Raw genomic sequence first — 20083 nt, 5'->3', positions numbered from 1 at the left:
TCTGCAGACTCAGAATGAGAACTGGGGAGAGACCTTAACAGTAAAGTAGCAGTGCATGAAGGTGTTGTCTAGCTGGCCTTGGGACAGGATTTAGACATGGAAGAAGGCATTATTTCTTTAGCCTTCTAACAAAACTTAGAAACTGTACTTTGACTTAGTTTAATGTTGCTGTCATCTTCCACTGCATGATGAGCCACCCTGTCAGGAGCACATACTCAGCATCATTCACAGTTTAAACAGCATTTCCATATTTTCTTAAACACAAATTCCCACATGTGGACCCATAGCAAAGCATCAGTTTGAGGAGGAATGGCATTAATAAGTTGCAAACCTCCCTACTTTCAATCAGTTTTTTTTTAAAGTGGCACTTTCTTCCGAGGAGACAAAAAGCTCAAGACCAATACGTGCCATATGATTGTTATAATCCCTAGTTGTACTGCTGGCTGCTAATTATTTTGTGGAGTGAAAGCATATAGATATGTATGTAAGCACACACATATATACATACATATATATATATAAAAGTTTATGACCTTGCTGCATTTTATCTAAAAAAAAAAAAAAAAAAAAGTTTCCCAAACTACATATTTCCATACAGTTTACCACTGAGAACCTGAAAAACCTGTTCTTATGCAAATCTGTCCTGAAATAAGATTGCTTTTGGCAAGGCATATTCCTGGGGGAAATTCCCAGTCAAACAAGTAGAGTGATACTGATCTAATGAAAAGAAAACTATAATGATAATGACAGAAGGAAGAGTGCAAATGGCTATTAAGTATACATGCCTGATGTGGTGGGGATCAGGCTTCACTCTCAGGGTGATCTGGCTAAATGAGCAACCTGCTTAAGGTCACCTTCAACCTCTATGTAAAGATTAGCCAACATTTTAAAACTATGCCTCCACTGTGCACTTAAATCACCAGCACAGGAAACTAGATATAGATTTTCAGTCACTTCAAGTGACAAGAGACTATGAAGTTCAAAGCACTGGATGAAAAACTGTTTTTCCGAAGCTAAATGCTAAAGAAAAAAAATGATTGAAGTAATAGAAAGACACCTCAGGTGTAAACTCGCTGTACACTTAAAGCAGCTTAATGACAGGCTGCCAGGGAAAGGGATGATCTTGCTCTCCTACCCACCCCAGCTGAGCTCTGTTTGCCTTGGACCTAGTGGCAAGACCACAGCAGGAGCTGCATCCAGCTCCTCACTGCCATGGGGATGCTCCATAAGGGAGGAGAAGTTGGGAGCCAGAGCTGACCAGGGCACGGGCGCTCACCACGGCATAGTCCTGCAGCACTTGAGCAGGGTGGGTAGAGCTCAGTGCTGATGACATTCGGGTGGAGACAACCAACCTACAACACAGATCTGAGTCTATTGAGAAGATAAGGCCAGAAGCAGCACAGCAGAGAGATACACTTAAAGTACAGTTCAAGTAAGGACTGATGGCTCAAGGAGCTCCTAGAGGGTGTGGGTAGAGTCCCTGGAGAGCTGGTCAGGTCCATTTGGACAATTAGCATGCTCAAGGGACTGATGTCTCCTATTGCTGAAAACTGTAGCCCGTATTGATACTCTGTCTCCCTCTCACTTAGGTTTTCAGCAATGACACAAGAGGTATAAGTGATAGTAATACGCACTGATTTATCTCATCTGCCAACTGGAATTGTCACTTCAGCAGTTGACAAGCATAACAGAGTTTACATCTGCTCTCTACCCCAACACTGATGGAATAATAATAAAAGACTGTTTCTTTAAACCTGAATATGAGTGTTTGGGAGGACCCATGTGATTGCCATAAAGGTAGGAGTTCAAACCAGTAGAGACAGAGGACCTTATGGAATAAAACCCTTCTGGAAGGGAGAGGGAGAGAGAGAGAGCATATGTGTTATGGGGAGAAGGAGTTATTTTGAGAAAGGAACAAACAGATGACTGGACTACAGTTAAGATTTTGGATATAAAAAAAAAAATCAGGAAGACTGAAAAAAATGAAAAATAGAAAAAAAAATGAAAAGTTAGTTTTGGAAATTTCATAGGCAGGCTAGTGGGCTTGCATTTTATTTTGCTGGTTCTTAATTTTCAGTTAAATTACTTCAGGAGGAAGACTAGGTTCCAGGAATCTTCAAACAAACAAACAAAAACAGCCAAAAAAAAAGAAAAAAAAACACCCACAAAGACAAGATCAAGAGGAATGAGAAAGGACCTATAAAGAATTCAAGGCCTGTATTGGACACAAATTTAACTTCAGCTTCAAAGGACTTTGCGTTTTAAATGGTAGCACTGTTCTATTAGATGTCTACAGTATGTGTCATAGGGCACATACAGCAATCATTATATTTGGTATGGCAGCTAGCCATCACAGGGATAGATGTAAGAACAGATGTTCTGGATTTCACCAAAAATGTTTTCTCACTGTTTTGCTTTCTAACATTGTTGCATGGAGTGGGAGAAGGACTGAGAGTCAAGATTCAAGAACGCTGGCACCCAGCATTGCTACTGGAGACTGGCTCAAATCCACCAAGTTACCTGCTGCATTTCATGATTCAACTAAAGTTGCTAACATTATTGATAAAAATTCTTTAATACCAGGCCGAGAGTGACTGCATTTCTCCCAGACGTCCTTGGAAATTTGGTTCTTCATAAGTGCATAGCAAAGATTTTACCAAAATCCATGGAAACATGGGAACAGGAGAGGTCTCCCCCACCACAATATTTCTTCAGGGAAATTAAAGACCCTCATTTCCTGGTGAATATCTGGCACATCCCTCAATTTGATGATATCAAACTGATGTCATCCAACTGTTTGTGATCTTCCTTCACAAAGATCTGTAAGGAAGAGAGATAAAGCTATTTTCAGTTAGACCACACATGCATTTCATGCCAGAGCAACTCATAGCCTACTCCTCTAACAACATGTCAGCTCTCGTCACAAACTACCTGCTGGTGTCTGTGGTCCTCTGGGCAGTAAGGGACTGCTTCCTGGCTTCATAATAACAAGGCCTGATGACTAAAGGAGGATTTGGGCTTCACAACAGCATTTTGTGACTTATGGGTTAAGAGAAGGGGTATGAGGGGTATCCCCTCAGCTTAAAGTCAGGGAGTTGTAGGGAAGGCAGATACAAGACTCTCACCATGACATAAGGAGGAGCAGCCAGTAGGGGAAAAAGGAAAGAATAACTGGAACTGGAGGTCTTAGATTCAGCAAGGTGCCTGGCTACAGGACATACTTCATTTCTATTTAAAATTTCAAATGTCTATTTTAAAATAAAACATAATAAAAGGGAAAAACTTAAAATCATTCAAGGTACCAAATAACTCTGCTTTTGGTTGTGTCCCCATAAGGGTGCATTCATTTGAAGGAATGAGGTTGTATTTCTCAGGAGAGAAAAATACATGTTTCTCAGCAGGTGACTTCTGATAGAGACTGCAGTGACCACGGACTTCAGGACCAATCACTTGGAGTGGCAGATGAGTAAAGGAAATGAGCAGTCTCCACTTCTTTCTTGTGGAGAAATATGTAAACCGGAAACACAAACTTGGGAAACTATGCAGATCTCAGAGTAACAATCAGAGTAACATCTGAAAAACAGCTAAAAAGTCTTGTATTTCTTCAAAGTCAGACCTCCTGGCAGCGTCCCATGTAAGCAATGAAGTCCAAGACAGTTTACCTTATATGATAGCAAGCAGATAAGAATACAGAAGTGATAATTAAAGACATAAAATGCCCAACACAAGGTGGCAGTAAGGGACATCCAAGAGCAGCCATTCTCAGCATGGAAGTAAGAGGGAAAGTATAGGGAAATCAGTGAATATGGCCCGTATATACACTGAGTAAATGGAAGCTCAAGGACTGACAGTTTTACCAAACTCTCAGTTGTACTTTCAGTCTGTACAAGTACACAGCACTTTAACTGGATTTTATATCTTTGTGTGTAGGAATTATTCTTTATAGTAAAAATAGCAGTGGGATATCAAAAAAAAAAAAATCATGAGAGTACAGCCACAATTTTATATACAATTACCACAGCACTCTAGCCTGTCAGCATTTGGTATTATGGGTTTGGTGGCTGAATCAGCAGATCTTTTGAATGGAAACCCAAGAAATGAAAATATGTGAAAAGTTCATTTGCTATCCCAAATATTTTATTTTCCAGAGCTATAAAGATTCGATAGTGAAGACAGCTGGAATGCATGTTACTAGATATAGGAGTTTACCTTATGGTGTGCTTTAATTACATGCTTACAACTTTTTGGTTTTCCATGGTAAAAAGTCACAAGAGCACTACATAAAACAAACAAACAAAAAACCCTAATTTTTTGGTGTGGTATTCTTCTTCTTCTTCCTTTTTTTTTTTTTTTAATGAATCAACTGATTTGTTGTTGTGCTGCCTTTCAGAGGAACCTTGGAAGATTGGAGAAAAGGACCTAGAGAAATCTCATGAAGTTCAGCAAGGCGCTATGCCAAGTCCTGCACCTAGGGAGGGTGAGAGCCATGCCCTAGGACAGGCTGGGTGTTGACAGGCTAGAGTGCAGCTTGGCAGAAATAGACCTGGTTGACCATGAGCCAATATATGGCAAAGAAGACCAGCAGATTTGCGGGCTGCATTAGGGCTGACAGCAAGCCCAGGGAGCTATTTTTTCTGTATTCGTTTGCTACATTTTTTTTCCACTGCTGATTTGATATGTGTTTGCCAATTTGATTCACTTTCAGAACTATATATCTCATTTAATTTAAGGAGAAGAGAAAGTGCCAATACCTGTAAGCAAAGGAACTACCTGAAACACTGAACCTAATTTAACAGAATTATTTTTTACCTCTGAATTTCGAAGTTAACTACCAAAATATCAGCAGCACAAAAGCTATTTTCAGGCACAGAGATTCTTTATAGTACTGTCTGATTATTACAGCAAAATAAAAAGCATAGTCCCTAGAGTTATAAAAATCACATACTTCTTCAAGAGACAGCTTTAAAGCTTTTACTGAATCTTTATTTTTTCACAGACCAGAAGACAAAAAAAAAAAAAAAAAAAAGCTTGACTTTGCTTTTCCATGTAATCTATTCTTTTTCAACATAGCATATGTTTTCCACTTAAAAAGAAAAGGCAATAAAGTAGATGACCCAAATCAAATGATCAAATAGGTTTCAGATGTATTGAAGGAATTATGGATAAAGATTTTAAGTAACCTTAAAGGTTTTAAGTAACCTTTTTTAAAACTCTCAGAAACATTAGGGCAAAAGATTGTGTGTGCCTCTGTAAGATGAATGAAAAACTCCCCAACCCAGCTTAATTTTCAGAAACATCGAGTAGCTTGATAAAAAATGGATATGCCTTTATATGCTATTTTAGGAAACATAACCTAAAAGCTCAGCTCCACCTACATGCAGGAACTTCTTTGTTTTATCAGTAAGGTTCTCTATGGTCCAAATGAGGAAGAGGTCTAGTATGATAATTTGTAACACAAGCCCTAGAATGCGGTCTTTGAAAACCTTGCCTAAATTAGTGCTTAAGTTTCCTTCAGAAAAGTTATCTCATGATCTCAGCTTTGCTTTCTGCACATACCCAGACCATCATCTGGCATAAAAAGCCCTGCATCTGCCCCTATCCTATCCTTGATGGAAGTAATTGGTAGTATGTTTTATTATAACGGGATGTTCCACCTAAACTAATCTATTGGAGCAGTCAAACTTTCCTTCATTTTCCCTGGCAGCACTTTCACTTCTCACAGGACTAGTTTTGTGCTAGTGTGACATCGGTGTTTCCTTGGAGCCCGAGAGTGGCTAGGGAAGCAGTGCCTTGGAAGGAGCCGAGTCCCGCAGCATGGGCTGGGAAGGTCCTGAGACTGCCCTCTTAGTGCAGCTAAGCACTCCACTGCTCACCTTACCCTAACAAAGTCTGACTTTTTTCTTCAGTCAGAAAGCTTCAAGAAGGGGAAAGGGTGGCTTGTGTCCATTTGGCCTTCAGAATTTCTATGGAGAATGCCAGTGAGAACACAAATAAGCATTTCTAAAATTTAAATTTTAGCTGCCGTTTGAACCAGTTCAAAGTCCATCCTTAGTGGGATGAACACTAGTTTTAATAAATCCATTCCAGAAGAAAAAGAAGTTTTGCAATATGTGACAAAAGAGATGAGCCATATCCAGGGTTATTGTTTGCTTTTATTTGTTATAGCATTTGCAACCCTTCTCTCCACACTCACAACACAGAGACAACCCTTGACCGAAACAGTTAAGAGCTAAAGGTAAATTGGAGGAGTGAGAATCAGGAGAGAGTAGACAAGTCGTCCAAACAGATTTGGACAGAGAATTCTAAGTTGTTTAAATTTGTCTAAGGAGAATTGAACATTGACTTTGAAGTAAACGTAGATGCTATCATTACAAGTGTTTTAGAAATGAATTAAATGACCTTATAAGTCATAGTCCATATGAAGAAAAAAAAAAGTCGCTGAAGCTAAAGAACCAGTTCTGAAAAGAAATTAAGAGTAGAGAGGAGCAGCGATATCTAAAGATATGTGATGAGAAAAACAGGTAACAACCAGCAAGGGATCTGCAGGTGTGTGGAGATAATGCTGACTGGGCATTCTGTTTTACCACATATGAGGCCTTCAATCCAAAATGTGAATCCTAACAAAACCTGTGATGTGATAGAGATCATACCCCACATAAAGATATTTAACCAAAAAAGTGTTTGTGGGAGGAGATGAAAAATGCCCAATATGAAATGACTTATCTTTAGTGAGTAGGAGTTTCCTGTTAAACAGGATGATTATGTGACCTACTTCAGTCTGGCCTGTAACAGCAGTTTATGTGCCCACAGAGTTCCCAATCAACATTTTTTGCTACACATCACATAGCACCAGAGCCCAGACAGAGGGTTTCCCATGACTGTTAGAATCCACAGACGGGCTTCCCCTTTGGATTAAAGATGGGATGACAGCCTGTTGGCAGAAGAACTGCAGACTGACAAATGCCACTTCTTGTTTTTACATGAGAAATACTGTTTCTCTGGCATATGCACATTTTTTGGATCTGTTTGGACTCTGCCACATCTCTCTGCCTCAGCAATTTGAAGCCATGAGGCTGCCCTTTCTTTTGAGACAACGTAATTATGTGGTTAGAAGATCCCTCCACTGCTTGGAGGATGCTGTTTCATCATGGGCATTATTGTTTCACTCAGACCTCAAACTGGTTTTCCATGTTTTCATGATCACCATACTGTATGATTATGGTTCTTTTTGCATGTTTATGCAATCCTGTTTTCATAGAATAGAACCTGCTCTCCATTTAAAGGGAATGACATCAGTGTACTTACTCAGCTAAGAGAGAGAACTGCATATCCTGTTCTCAGATACAATTTAACTCTAATACTAATCTCTAATAGAGAATCATGTTCACATAGTCATTAACTTGACTGAACTGCATATCTGGATGAGAGAAAAATGATGATGTGGAAGCTGTAATTCTGAATTTGAACTCAGAAGATCTGAGTTAGCTCCTTTCCCTGCTACAAACTTCCAGCAAGGCCTTGAACAAGTCACTTGCCTCAGCTCTCTTGCATTACAGTACCTTCTCACAGGACTAAGAAGGCAAATCTCTGTCTGTGTTACCTGACTACCTACTACACTGTTTTCTTTTTTCTAATAACCTCTACGACAAATAACATCAAAGCAAAGATGTTTAACTTTCCAAATACAGTCTCTAACATGACAAGGGCCGCACAAAAGAAATCAAAGTATGGTAGCTTCTAAGAGACTTTCAAGCATAAGCTTAGTAAAGTAGATCCATTAAAAATATTTAAGTTGCCTATGTCAATGATATATTGTTATTTATTCTAAAGGATCCAAGTGTTCAGAATAAAATAAAATTAATTAAAAATAAAGCTATTAACAACAGTTCTACCACTAGATACAGGCACACTAGGACAGAGTTCAGGTTATGTATGTGAATGCAGCTTTGTAATTTCCCAGTCTTTTAAATTTTATTTAAAGCTTTAAAAATATTATCTTTAAAAGATGGAGACAATTTGCTTGTGTGGAACTCCCTACCTGTATGAAATCCTAGCAGTTTTCTCATGAACCATGGACTTAACACAAAGCTCAATAAGGCAAGACTTCCTCCAGATGAGGCTTCCTGCTCCTTTGCATCAGAGCCACATGCAGAAAACATGATAAAAACAGAACTACATTTTTCTTCAAAGCATCCTGACTGAGTGAGGCAAAGACCTATCTTTAAAGTAGAAAGGATTTGGGAAGAGGAAACACACTCATTTGCTCTAGATACAAAGAAAAAAAAAAAGTGGAGAGAACTTTATTCCACTAACCCAATGACTTCCACTCAAAATGACAGCCTAAGTCATCTTTGGACAAATACAAGTTACCTGATGAATATTTCCCTTCAGAATGACAACACCAGAGAGGAAACTGTTTAACAAAATTTAAATGATTAAAGTCCTGGAAAACAATCAGAACTTCCCTTTAGTTCAACAGGCTTTCAAGCAGGCCTAATTAAGCTTAACCTTTGGAAGACAGATAAAAATGCAAATAGGCCAGGTCCCACATCCTCAGAACGCAGATGTTGTTAAGATTTCAATTATATTGTCTATTCTCCAGGTAATCTGATAAACTGGGGATTAATCCCAATGGTTAGGAAGTATCAATAGGCAGATCAGAGAGATGATGCAACCTAGAGATATCATAAAAGGAAAAAAAAAAAAAAAAGAACTAGGAGGAGCCTGAAGAGGTGTTGTACCTTAAGCATAATTGATATTGCTTCGGGAGAAGGATAGACTACACAGTTTTCTAGGAAAGTTTTAAGTAAGTGCTCTACTAATAATACTTTTAAAAATAAATGATTTACTACTTACTATTGCAACATTTAAGTATCTTTAGCCCTAACTTTTTTTATTTTCTAATTTAACTTGAATCTTTCACGCTGCAATTTCAACCATTACTTCTTGTCTATCTAAAGAGCTCATGGAAAACAGATATTTTTCTCTTTGAAGTATACTAATAGCACCCTTCAGTATTCTCTCTGCATATTATGCACACTACATTCCTTCAATATTTCCTTATTTTTTCTAGCTCTCTGATTGTTATCACTGCTGTCCATTTATGTCTGTCCTCATACTTCTTCAAACACCATATGGAAAGCAGGAAGAAGTACTCGAGCCAAGAGCTTACTTAAAATGTATCTGCTATAAAATATGCATTTTTTGCAACAACATTGTTATTTTGTGTTCAGCTTGTGAATCTGATCTGACCTAAAGACTGATGTAAAACATATTACATTTAAATAGTTGTTCCCACATTTGCACCTTAGTGTAGGCTATTGCACTTTTTCCAAAACATAACTACAAATCACTCCTCAATACACCTACAGACTATTGTACCATAATGTCATTGACAAATTTAACATTTTTGTTTGTTTTTTTTTGTTTTCTTAAAAGAGTCCCCAAAAGGTGGATTTTTTTTAACCTGGATGGTAACCCTGTTAAGTCCTTTGAACTCACATGTACAATTTTTATTTTAAAAAGTAGTCTCTTCCCCTCTTCCCTCTATAGGACCACTTGGTTTAGATACTGGAAATGAGAACCATTCCTACAGATTCAGTTTCAGAGAGTTCTTACGTGAAATTCTCTGTCCTTTTTAGGAGTCATGTCTAGCAAGAAATGAGATAGAGTATTGATAAGAGCAAAAAAAGAGTTTTGTGGGTTTTTTTGTTTGTTTTAGAAAAGCATAACATTTGGAAAAAACGAACAAAAGGAAGTGAGTTTCTGTAGTCTAGAAAAAAAAAGATGGAGGAGAGACATCGTATAAACATCAGAAAAAGGACAATAATCAATTGTTGCCACTGGGAGGAGAATAAGAAGAAATGTTATTAACTGCCAAATCTAGACGGAGCAGCTTTTCAGTAGCATTGTGCCTTAAGGCACCCCTTAAAGAGACTGGGAGAATATCTTTACAAAAAAACATGAAGGGGCCATTGAGATCTTTGTCAGGGGTATGCAGAACCTTAGAAAGGGAAATCAGTGTTCTTCCTTTGACCTCTTTAGCTTTAAATTTCTACATTTTAAGGGGATGTATACTGTGTGAAATATCCATGGAAGAGAAGGAAGTAAAGGAGTGTCATAAAACAGATAAATTATGCAATAAATGTTTGGTTAGTATTTTCTTCTCCAATTCTATGTAGGGAGAGCAAGGAAATAAATCATCTTTATTAATCTCTAATTTTACTTGGGAATTCCAGATTAGGAGTGTATGTTGCTTAAGGCAGCTGTCTTCACTCTACAGTGACTTTCAAAATGGACTAGCAGCAACCTGCCCCAGTTTAAATTCCTGTGATGTAAGAAACTTTGGATAGTTTTGTGAACCTCATGTGCCACAGGCTGGGGACAGATTTAAACAGGCATCTTCTCTCCTCTTCTCTCAGATATGCCATGATCATGGAGTGATTATTCATTTTGTAAATTACTGATATGAAAGTGAATTGTTTTACATCACACTGAACTTAATGCCAAAACTTCTAATTTCCCATTCTGAGTCTCTGTGAGCTATATGAAGATAATTATCACCAGGTAATATTGTCTGAGAAATAGCCTAACTTCATGTTTTTAGATATGTGAATTGTTTATTTTTAAATAGGTTGTATTGCATTTCACATGACCATCAATACATTTCTGGATGTATATCCTATAAAACTGGCACTACAATAATCAGTTAAAATAAAAATGTGCAGTTTTTTTAAGGAATAAAAATAAACAGGATTTTAACTCAAATAAAACAAGTTATCCTGTACTACATGGAAACATAGCTATTATACTACAGGAGAGCTATCCTGTTGTTTCCTCAATGTAATGAAAACATTATGAATTAAATAAAAAAATGAAACACTGTTGAGAAGAGGATAGAGTTCAAAGAAAGTGCACATTTTCCTTGTTCAATCTATTGTGCATTCATAGATGTAGCCATGAAAAACAGAATTCACTTACTATTTTATTTTCCATACTAAAACAAGAAGTACTTTCCTACTTTTTGGCAGAATACTCTTCCATTTCTTGGAAACGATACTGTAACCCATCTATTTCAGAAAAGATGGGAAAACCCCACCACATAGCATCTATTAATTATACAGGAAATAGAAGGGGAAAAAAAAAGAGATCGCTAAAACCCAAAATGTCCAGATAAACAAAAAATATGTTTAGTTAAAATATTATTGGGAAATTTAACATTGCATTTTATATCTTTTAAGCAGTTGAAAATTTTCTAAAGTAGTTGCCTCTGATTTATTCTAGTATAATTATTTTAGTGTAAATCCTCAAAGTGTAACTGTTATTCTATGATAGGTATTTCAGTGAGCTTTCAGGTGTAGACAAGTTTATGGAAGTAACTTGCTTCTGACCCATCAATTTGTCCCAGTTGCCCTGTCTGTAAGAAGAAAAATGGATTTCATGGTATATATTTCGTTCTTAAACGACCCTTGACACCCAGAGTTGTAATCTGTCTTTCATCCTACGACTGTGACTCCACAGTGTTGATCACAGAATCACAGGATGGTTGAGGTTGGAAGGGACCTCTAGAGATCATCTAGTCCAACTTCCCCTGCTCCAGCAGGGACACCCAGAGCACGTGGCACAGGGTGGCATCCAGGTGGGTTTGGAAGATCTCCAGAGGAGACTCCACAACCTCTCTGGGCAGCCTGTTCCAAGGCTCTGTCACCCTTGCAGAAAAGAAGTTCTTCCTCACATCAGGATGGAGCTTCCTGTGTTTCAACTTGCACGCATTACCGCTTGTCCTATCTCTGGCCACCACCAAGAAGAGTTTGTCCCCATCCTCCCTACATTCACTCCTAAGGTACTTATTCAGAGTGACTGGATCTCCTCTCAATCTTCTGTTCTCTAGACTAAACAGGCCCAGCTCGCTTAGTCTTTCCTCATACGATAGATGCTCCAGTCCCTTAATCATCTTCGTGGCCCTATGCTGGACACCTTTTAGAAGCTCCACATTCCTCTTGTACTGTTCATGTACATGACTAGGTTATATGTTTTAGAGGAAAGCAGAACTAGAACATATCTTCATTGGCTTTACTTATTACTCACAGAAATTACTTTGTCTTGTAGCTGCAAAGAATATCCTCTTCCTGGATTCATCAGAATTCAAGGATGAATGAAGCCCACAAGTCCTTAGCCCTGTCAAGACGCAGGCATTTTACAGCATGTGCAGAAGTACAGTTTAAGGAAATTTTTACATAAAAAAAATGAAGCACTTACAAACTGAGCAATGGGAGTGACTGTTTTCTATTTTGCAGCTTGTGATTTAGGTTTTTGAATTCTGTTTACGTCTCTATTTGGATCTGTCCCAAACTACTTAACCCATAGTCCTAGGAACCTAAATCATCAGCACCATACAGTTTTAAATTAAGCTCTACAGCAAAACCCATTATTCAAGCTATTCAAATACCTCAGCGTGCCTGGAATTCAGAAAGGTTGTAAATGCAGCATTTACCCCACCATGCAGATTTCTCTGTACGTTGTGTGACCAAAACAATGCAATGAATTTGGGTTCTGTTTGGTTTAATTAAGCCATTTCTTTATTCTCCGGAAGCCTTGATGTAGTAACTTTATTAAACATTCCAACATAAAACCATGCTTATGTGGGGTAAATACAGGTCATTTACACAGCAATATCACTGAGAGCTACAAAGGCATCCAGGTAAATAAATTATTGATTTAGTTTCTAGCTTATCTACTTTGTAAAAGTGTTTTTAGATCAAAGGATGAAAAATACTTAATTTTTTTTTCAAAAATGGCACTTGATTGTAAGGCATTTTCTCAAATTTGAATTGCATTGCTTTCTAGCTACATTTCCTGTAATTAAAGTATGAGACAGCTTTTGGTAAATCGCTAGTTCATGTTTCATCCAACAGTTCTACAACAATGTTTAACTTGGCCAAGTCCAGATTTATCTTTGAGATAAATCCATCCTGCCTCTTACTGAGCGAAACGCTTTCATTGCCTTATGGCTGTCGAGCAGCTCACGAGCCTTGCCCTGAACAGGCCTTTCAGTTGTGTCCTGTTCGGACAGGGCCGTGTTAGCAACGGGCAGACCCCTCTTGCCGCAAATGCCGCTCCTGAGAGCTGCTGCTGGAATCAGCCTGTTTGTGATGCTTGCTCTGCTAGGGCTAACTTCACAAGTCCCACAGCTACCAAAAAAACTACCACATGACAAAAAGACTCCCTTATCTTCTGTCCAATTGTCTGCTGAGCCAATACAAAGGTAAATTAGGTGCTGGACAACTCTGAATGCTGAAGACTTAAATCTTCCCCTAGGTATCAACTAATGCCACATACCCAGAAGCTTTCTCCAGCTGACCTGTGTTACATATCTTACTGACAGGCAGAGATTCTTAAGGATAAAATACTCTTCCGTTCCCTTGAACTAAGTATAATGTAGGTTTCAAATGCTATTTTAAATTTACTTATAGCTAAGTATGATGATTAGTTAGGAATTAATAAAGATTATTCCTTTAAAAGTTTTATGAACCTGCCAATAATGTTATTCTACTAGCTAAAGAAAATTATGCCATCTTACTGCCTTGTATTCACAGATCAGTTTCTGCTGCCGAACACCAAAAAACAGCAAAGACTTTATGTGACCCTCTCTACCAGTTATCATCTACTGAAGTCTGTTAGTGCTTCACAGGACGACTGCCAATGCAACCTGCAGATGCTAGGTTGTGTACAACAGAGGACCATGAAAGAGAGAAGACAGCAGACGTGTCTGTGCATTTTCTATCTCCTGATCAGTTTGCTTTGGCACCCCTTCTGCCCGCCCGCATTGACTTTCCAAGGTCACCTTGGAAGTGGAAGACCTTTCCTCAGAGATCTTCTGTTTTTACCACTGAGCATGTCCACATGGTCAATACTAACCAGAGAAATCACCTTCAAGACCAAACATAGTGTAAATATATTAGCATAGCACTGAGCTGTATATTCCTTATCTCTTAGTTCATCTAACTCTACATGACAATTCAGTTCTCATTTGACGCAAATTCAGAGCTGGTTGACTGAGGGTGAGAATCAAAATGTGCTCACATGCGGCTATACCCTCTTTCTCCTGTCACGTTCAGCCAAAGTGACACCAGCGACGCAGCTAGCAAGGATGGCATCCACCTATGGAACTAGACCATGGATATGAAATAGTTTCTTACTTTTCATCTTGTTGATGATATTTTGAAGATCTGCTGTATACTCCCAGCCGGATGTATCCCTGCTGGATACATCCAACAAACCACAGTAAAGTATGTAAACTAATTACAGGATAATATGCACAATAGTTGTCAACAGAGTCCCAGCAAAGAATACATGGATTAAATTTGCATTGAGATGCTAACACTCAGGTGCTTTGCTTTCAGAGTGAAAACTAAAGGCTACGGGCATAAAGACACCATAAAAAAGTGATCCAAAGTCTTTTCAGACTGAGTGGAGCTCCCGAAAACTACCAGTATGAAATGTCAAGTAAGGAGCTGTCTGAAGTTTCATCTTCAAAAGACTGGATGCTCTGAGTTGAGATTGCAGGAACTCAGCATCTAGCTTTCTCCCTTTGTAGGCAAATGATTTACCTACTAAGATAAATAAATGAAACATGATGAGTCCTCATTACGTTGCTCGCTGTAATTTTTTCAGCTGCCACATATAGCTGGGTAGCCTTCATCTGCTCGATCATTTGTATCATATCTTTATCCCTTTAGAATAAATAATTCCTTTAGGATTTAGGACCTCAGACTTATTTGGTTCTATGCACTTACCTCTGCAGCTAAATGTCACTGAGTACACAAGAAGGCAGATCCACAGCCAGGGATATGCAGATCCAACAGAGAAATAACCAAGTTTAGTCAGATACAGCAGAATAGTTGTTAAAGATTTTTTTTAATTAGCCTTTGACCTTTGCTTCTTAAAATATTCCCACACTACTTGGAATTACTCCTTATATAAAAAGACTGGAGATTTTTCAGAAAATATTATTAATCTGAGAAAGTGATAGGCATGTCCATGTGAGTAGCTCTTTGGGCTGAGACCTGTGTCTCAGGATAACATGAGTCAGTGCACACTAAATTACAGGCTTTGACTTCTAATTAACAATTCTAGCTAATTATCCTCCTCCACTGGTATTGTTAACTTACTGTAAATAAATAAATAAATTGAATTTGGCAGCTATCTCAGTTAAAAACATGGATATTGTATTTCAGAGACAGCAAGTAGTATAACTTTCAGTTCATACATGAAAGGAATTATGAAACTTTGACTTATTTCCTTAGTTCATTTTTATTTGTTTTCAATTCATTTATTTAGAATGTATTGCTGTTAGCCAATATAAACCTAGCATCTAGAAACTTAATTTAATAAGGAGAAACAGAAAACTTTTAATAGCATTTCTCCTAGCAAGTTACTGGGAATCTTGACAATTCTCACGAAGAAGCCAAGAGGAAAGCAGATAAAAGCACATATTTAGAAAAGTTATAACAAAATCTAACACTCTGCAAACAACTGCGTGCAAAAAGCTATGCTATTAATATTTCCTATGCTGTATAAGTTATATAACTTAACTTGTACTCTTGAATAGTTCAAGTACATGCAGAAACATTTGTGTCTTCACATTCTCTGGCTTATAATCTTACACTACACTTTCAAGGGAAAGCAGCAGCTTTCAGAGGACAGAGTTAGGCCACATGGCTCTATAACGAATTTTCCCATAATATATATTACAGAAGAAATATCCAAAAATAAGTTGGTTGGGTGTCTATTCTAAACTATTCCTTTGTAGATCCTTATCTGCCCTAATACTTAAACCAACATCTTCTAACAGAGCAAGGTAGAGCCCAATACACTGGGGACCACATGTATAGTCCCTTTTCCCACAGAAATATACACTGCAGTAAGGAGTGCCTATACACACCTCTCCTCTCTGCTCCCAATAGGACTGTGATAGGAATATGCCCCAGGGATACTCCAGAGCCAGGGCAGGACCAATATTCACTACGGTAGCTTAGTACTTATATTTAAGAAGATGAAGGAGAAATCTACAGTAATTGATCTGACATCATAAGATTTTAGGATGAGCTTATAATAGCAAATATAGAAGTGAACAAAAAACATTTATTTTGGTATTCCAAAAAGAAAGAAAAGAAAAGAAAAGAAAAAGAAAGAAAAAAGCTATTTTGATACTTCATTTAGGCTCCTGCCTGGTCTCGCTCATCTTTTGAAGTCCTGAAACTTTGTATTTCAGGCAGGGACCTTATTAGGTTATTCTCAGGAAAAAAAATAAACACAGAAATACAATTGATTTTTGCATGGAGCTTTTACATTTCTCAAACATATTTTCAGACACTTTGTTTGTTTAAAAAAGCCAGAAGTTACAGGGCTATCCCTAACGCTGACACAAACCACAGACTGAGCCTTATCTTTCCATCAGCCCGTTTTTGTAGTTCACCTCTCTGTAGGTGTGCCAAAGAACTCATTTACCAGATCCTCCTCCAGGTGCAGCCATAAATGCTAATTAAAGTCACAGGTTTCTGTAAACCTTTTCTTTGCCAACGGAAAATAATATAGGGCTGGGTTTACATCTGATATCTGATCATATATAGTTTAATGGAACAAAGTTCCTAACTCATCTATCTTCAATAAAAATGTGGGCTTTTTTTTTGTTTCTTTCCTTTTTTTTTTTTTTTTTTTTTTAACTGAGAAAAAGGGAGAGCATGAGAACTAACTGGAGTTTTATTTGATATAGTGCGAGCGGGGGAAATTCTCAGTTCAGTAGAGGAAAATGGGGATTATTTGAAGAAACATATGGAACTGGTTAAAGGGAAAACGGTCAGTTATTTGGAGGGAGGATGCTGGGCTGGAGGGAAGTTCTTGGTAAACTTTGCCGCTCAGGACTGGCCTCATTAATGTTTCCATCTTGATACCAAAAGAAGCGATGCGGTTACGGAGCTTCTGAAGACGAGAACATTACAGAGCGCGAAGCGAATCATTTGGCTCACCAGGATGATTTCTCTGGAATAAAATACAACGTGTGTTCGGGGCTAACGACATGTTATTTTGGGAATGTGCTGGTGGAAAACAGAGGGAAAAGCACAAATGTAATTTGGTGACGCAGGAGACAAACGCGACCGCGCGTTTCCAGGACACGGAGGGGCGGCGGCGGGGCCCGGGGAGGCCCCCCGGGCCGCCTCCCCGGGCCCCGCCACCGCCGGAGGGCAGCGTGGAGCGAGGGGCGGGCCATGGCGAAGGGAAGGCGGGGAGGGAGGAAGGCGGAGAGGTGCCGGAAGCGGCGGAGCGGCTGGCGCTGGAAGCCCGCGGAGCCCCGCGGCCAGCATGTAGTTGGGTGACAGCGGCCGCAGCGCGGAAGGGCCGGGCGGAGGACGGAGGAGGAGGAGGAGGCGGGGGGTCGGGGGCTGCTCCGCGGGAGCCGCTGCCATGGGGCTGCCCACGCTGGAGTTCAGCGACTCCTACTTGGACAGCCCGGACTTCAGGGAGCGCCTCAAGTGCCACGAGATCGAGCTGGAGAGGACCAACAAGTTCATCAAGGAGCTCATCAAGGACGGCAGCCTCCTCATCGGCGCGCTGCGCAGTGAGTGCGGGGCGGCGGCGCCGGGGCCGCAGCGGGGGCTCCTTTTGTTTGAATGGGCGCCGGGAAAGGGCTCCCCTGCCGGCGGCCCGCGGGAAAGGGGCCCCGGCCGCCCCTTCCCTGCCCGGCGCGGGGGCGGCGGGAGGCGCCGCGGGGTCCCCCGGGGACGGGGCTGCCTGTGGCGAGCGGGCGAGGCAGGGCGCTGAAGGGGGTTGTGCGCACAGAGCTTCCACCCGCCCTTGTTTCTCTACCCAGTTTTATCGGAATAGCTCGAATTTTCTTTCAGAGGGTCCCCAGGATGAGGCTGGGCACTTTGGTGTTCTCAGGGATGCACGCGGGACTCTCGGAGCTTCTCCGAGCGTGCGGATGTGGCCCGTGCTCGCTGAGGAGTGTAAGGGGAAAGCGAAGAGCTGCCCGCCTCACTTAGCTCACCCTCCTGGCCTCCACTCCTGCCGCCTCCTGCTTGTCCTTAACTTGATCCCAGTGGCTCCTACCTGGTGCCCGGGAGAGCAGGGGGTGGCACATGTGGCTTCTTGGTCGCTTCTTGCATCACTGAACATCAGTGAAGTGTTCAAGGAAATCCTCTTTAAAATCCCCTCTTTAAATCACCGCTTTAAAGAGTCCTTCAAGATACCCACCGTGTTGGCGTGTCATGCCAGTCTTCACAAGACTGAAGGGCAGCAGCGTCGCTCTTGTGAAAACATGGATCGGGTATTAGTACAAGCCCTAACTCAGCGAAGCACTGAACCTCCCTGACACTAACCTGGCCTCCAAACCCCAAGCTTTGCTCTTTCCGAGGAGCAGGAGCTCAAACTGGGAACTCCTGCTTGGCCGATACTTGGGTTGGACACGAACTGCGCTCATGTGTGTGCGTCTCTCTAAACACTTTGCGTGTGGTGGTGTCTCCACATAAAAGAGCTAAGGGCTCTTTGAGACTTTCTGTGCAAGTCCGAATGTTTTTGGACATGTCTATTTTAGGGAATGGACGGTACAAGTCTTACATTTTTTGCAAGTTTACATCAATTTCAGTAAGGTTCTGTGCGATAACCAGTGCTTGCAGAGTCTGAGATGATAGCTGGTAGAGAAAAAAAATGCATGTGGGCACAACAAAAGCTTGATTGGCACATTTTTCTTTCCAGAGAGAAGAATATAACGTTCCAATGCCCAGGACATTTAACCTTGTTTAAAGTAGTAAAAAGTTTAAGACATGAAGTTAAGGTAAAAGTTTTACTTAAAGTTTAGCAAAAGCTTCTAACATTGCTTCACGCCTGGGTCTGTTCAGTGAGATGGCATACGCAAACAGTAGCGGCAGGTTAGGGTGTCCTGGAGAAACCAGTTTTGACCTGGACTAGCACTCAAAATCGACTGTTTTTTTGTTGCCAACGAAATCAAGCATGAACAGGATCCTTTCCTCTCAGGTTGTCAGAGGCAGCTGTACAACGAATGTTGTTCCCCAGGAGTAATGTGGGCAGCTTCTCGAGTGAGTAATCGCGTTATCTTCGTAAGGACGACCTGCAGGTCCTCACTTAGTCTGTGTATACACACGTTCAACAACTCCACCCTTCTTTTAGAAGGACAAGCAATGCTTCTGTCCCAAGTAATTAATACTCACCCTGCTAATTCTGAATTTTAAAAGGTTTCATTACAGGCATTATTTTGTTTGATGTGATGCCTATTATTATCCTATGTAGAACTTTTAAAATGCTGTGTGCAGTGCCGTCCTTAAACCTTCAGTGACTAAGTTCTGCTATGTTGTAGAAAGATATTTGTCTTCTTCATGTCATGTTCATTTTCAGCCCCTTAGTTTTGAGCCTGTACCTCCCAAAGACCACTGCCAATGACCCAATATTAGAGTAACTGGAGAAATTTCTGATATACTGTACAGACTGGTGAAGGTAGTGTAAGGTGTGTATGCGTCTGTGTTGACAAGAAGCAGGAGTTTGTTTCCTAAAGTAAAGAGGAGGACTTCTGAGTGCTTCCACTCCAGCTCAGCTTTAAAAATGAGTGAAAAATAAGGTTATACAGGCCTTTTTAATTTGAAAATTCAGTCAGTGGAATATGTAGTTAATTTCAGTGATCGACCTTAGTGATTTGTTCCTTGAAAATGTAATAACCTGCTGTAAGCCCTGGAGACCAGCAAGCTTTATTTACTATATATTATCTCTTTAGATGTTCTAGGATTTTTCATTTACATGTCACTTCGGAGGGTCATTTCTATTAGGGAAAAGATTAAAACTGCTGCAGAGCTTCAGCTGAAATGGATTGTGGAACATATTCTTTCCTGAGCACCTATAGGAGGGAGAGTTTGATGTAACACACTTTGTAGATGCTATCACCTTTTACTTTGTCTAAATGTAAGATATTATGGGAAACTCCAGTATGTGTGCAGTTTTTCAAGATGAAATAAAACTTTTATATTGAAAGTTTCAGAATATTTGCTATTATCTACTGAAATAGCTATAAAAATGT

General features: G+C 39.9%; 1 protein-coding gene across 1 annotated transcript in view; it reads left to right on the top strand.

The window, feature by feature from the left end:
• Positions 1–17463: 17463 nt before the first annotated feature.
• Positions 17464–20083, top strand: part of ARHGAP42 (Rho GTPase activating protein 42) — a 139883-nt gene continuing 137263 nt past the window's right edge. Inside the window, exon 1 of the mRNA XM_088522332.1 lies at positions 17464–17617. Within this exon, the coding sequence (XP_088378458.1) occupies positions 17464–17617 (154 nt within the window). The remainder of the gene's footprint in view (positions 17618–20083) is intronic.

This window comes from Tinamus guttatus, unplaced genomic scaffold, assembly GCF_059628265.1.
Source record: "Tinamus guttatus ecotype Peru unplaced genomic scaffold, ASM5962826v1 Tinamus_guttatus_pri_ptg000150l, whole genome shotgun sequence".
NCBI lineage: Eukaryota > Metazoa > Chordata > Aves > Tinamiformes > Tinamidae > Tinamus > Tinamus guttatus.
Note: the sequence above shows the minus strand (reverse complement) of the source record. Positions and strands in the feature narration are given on the sequence as shown.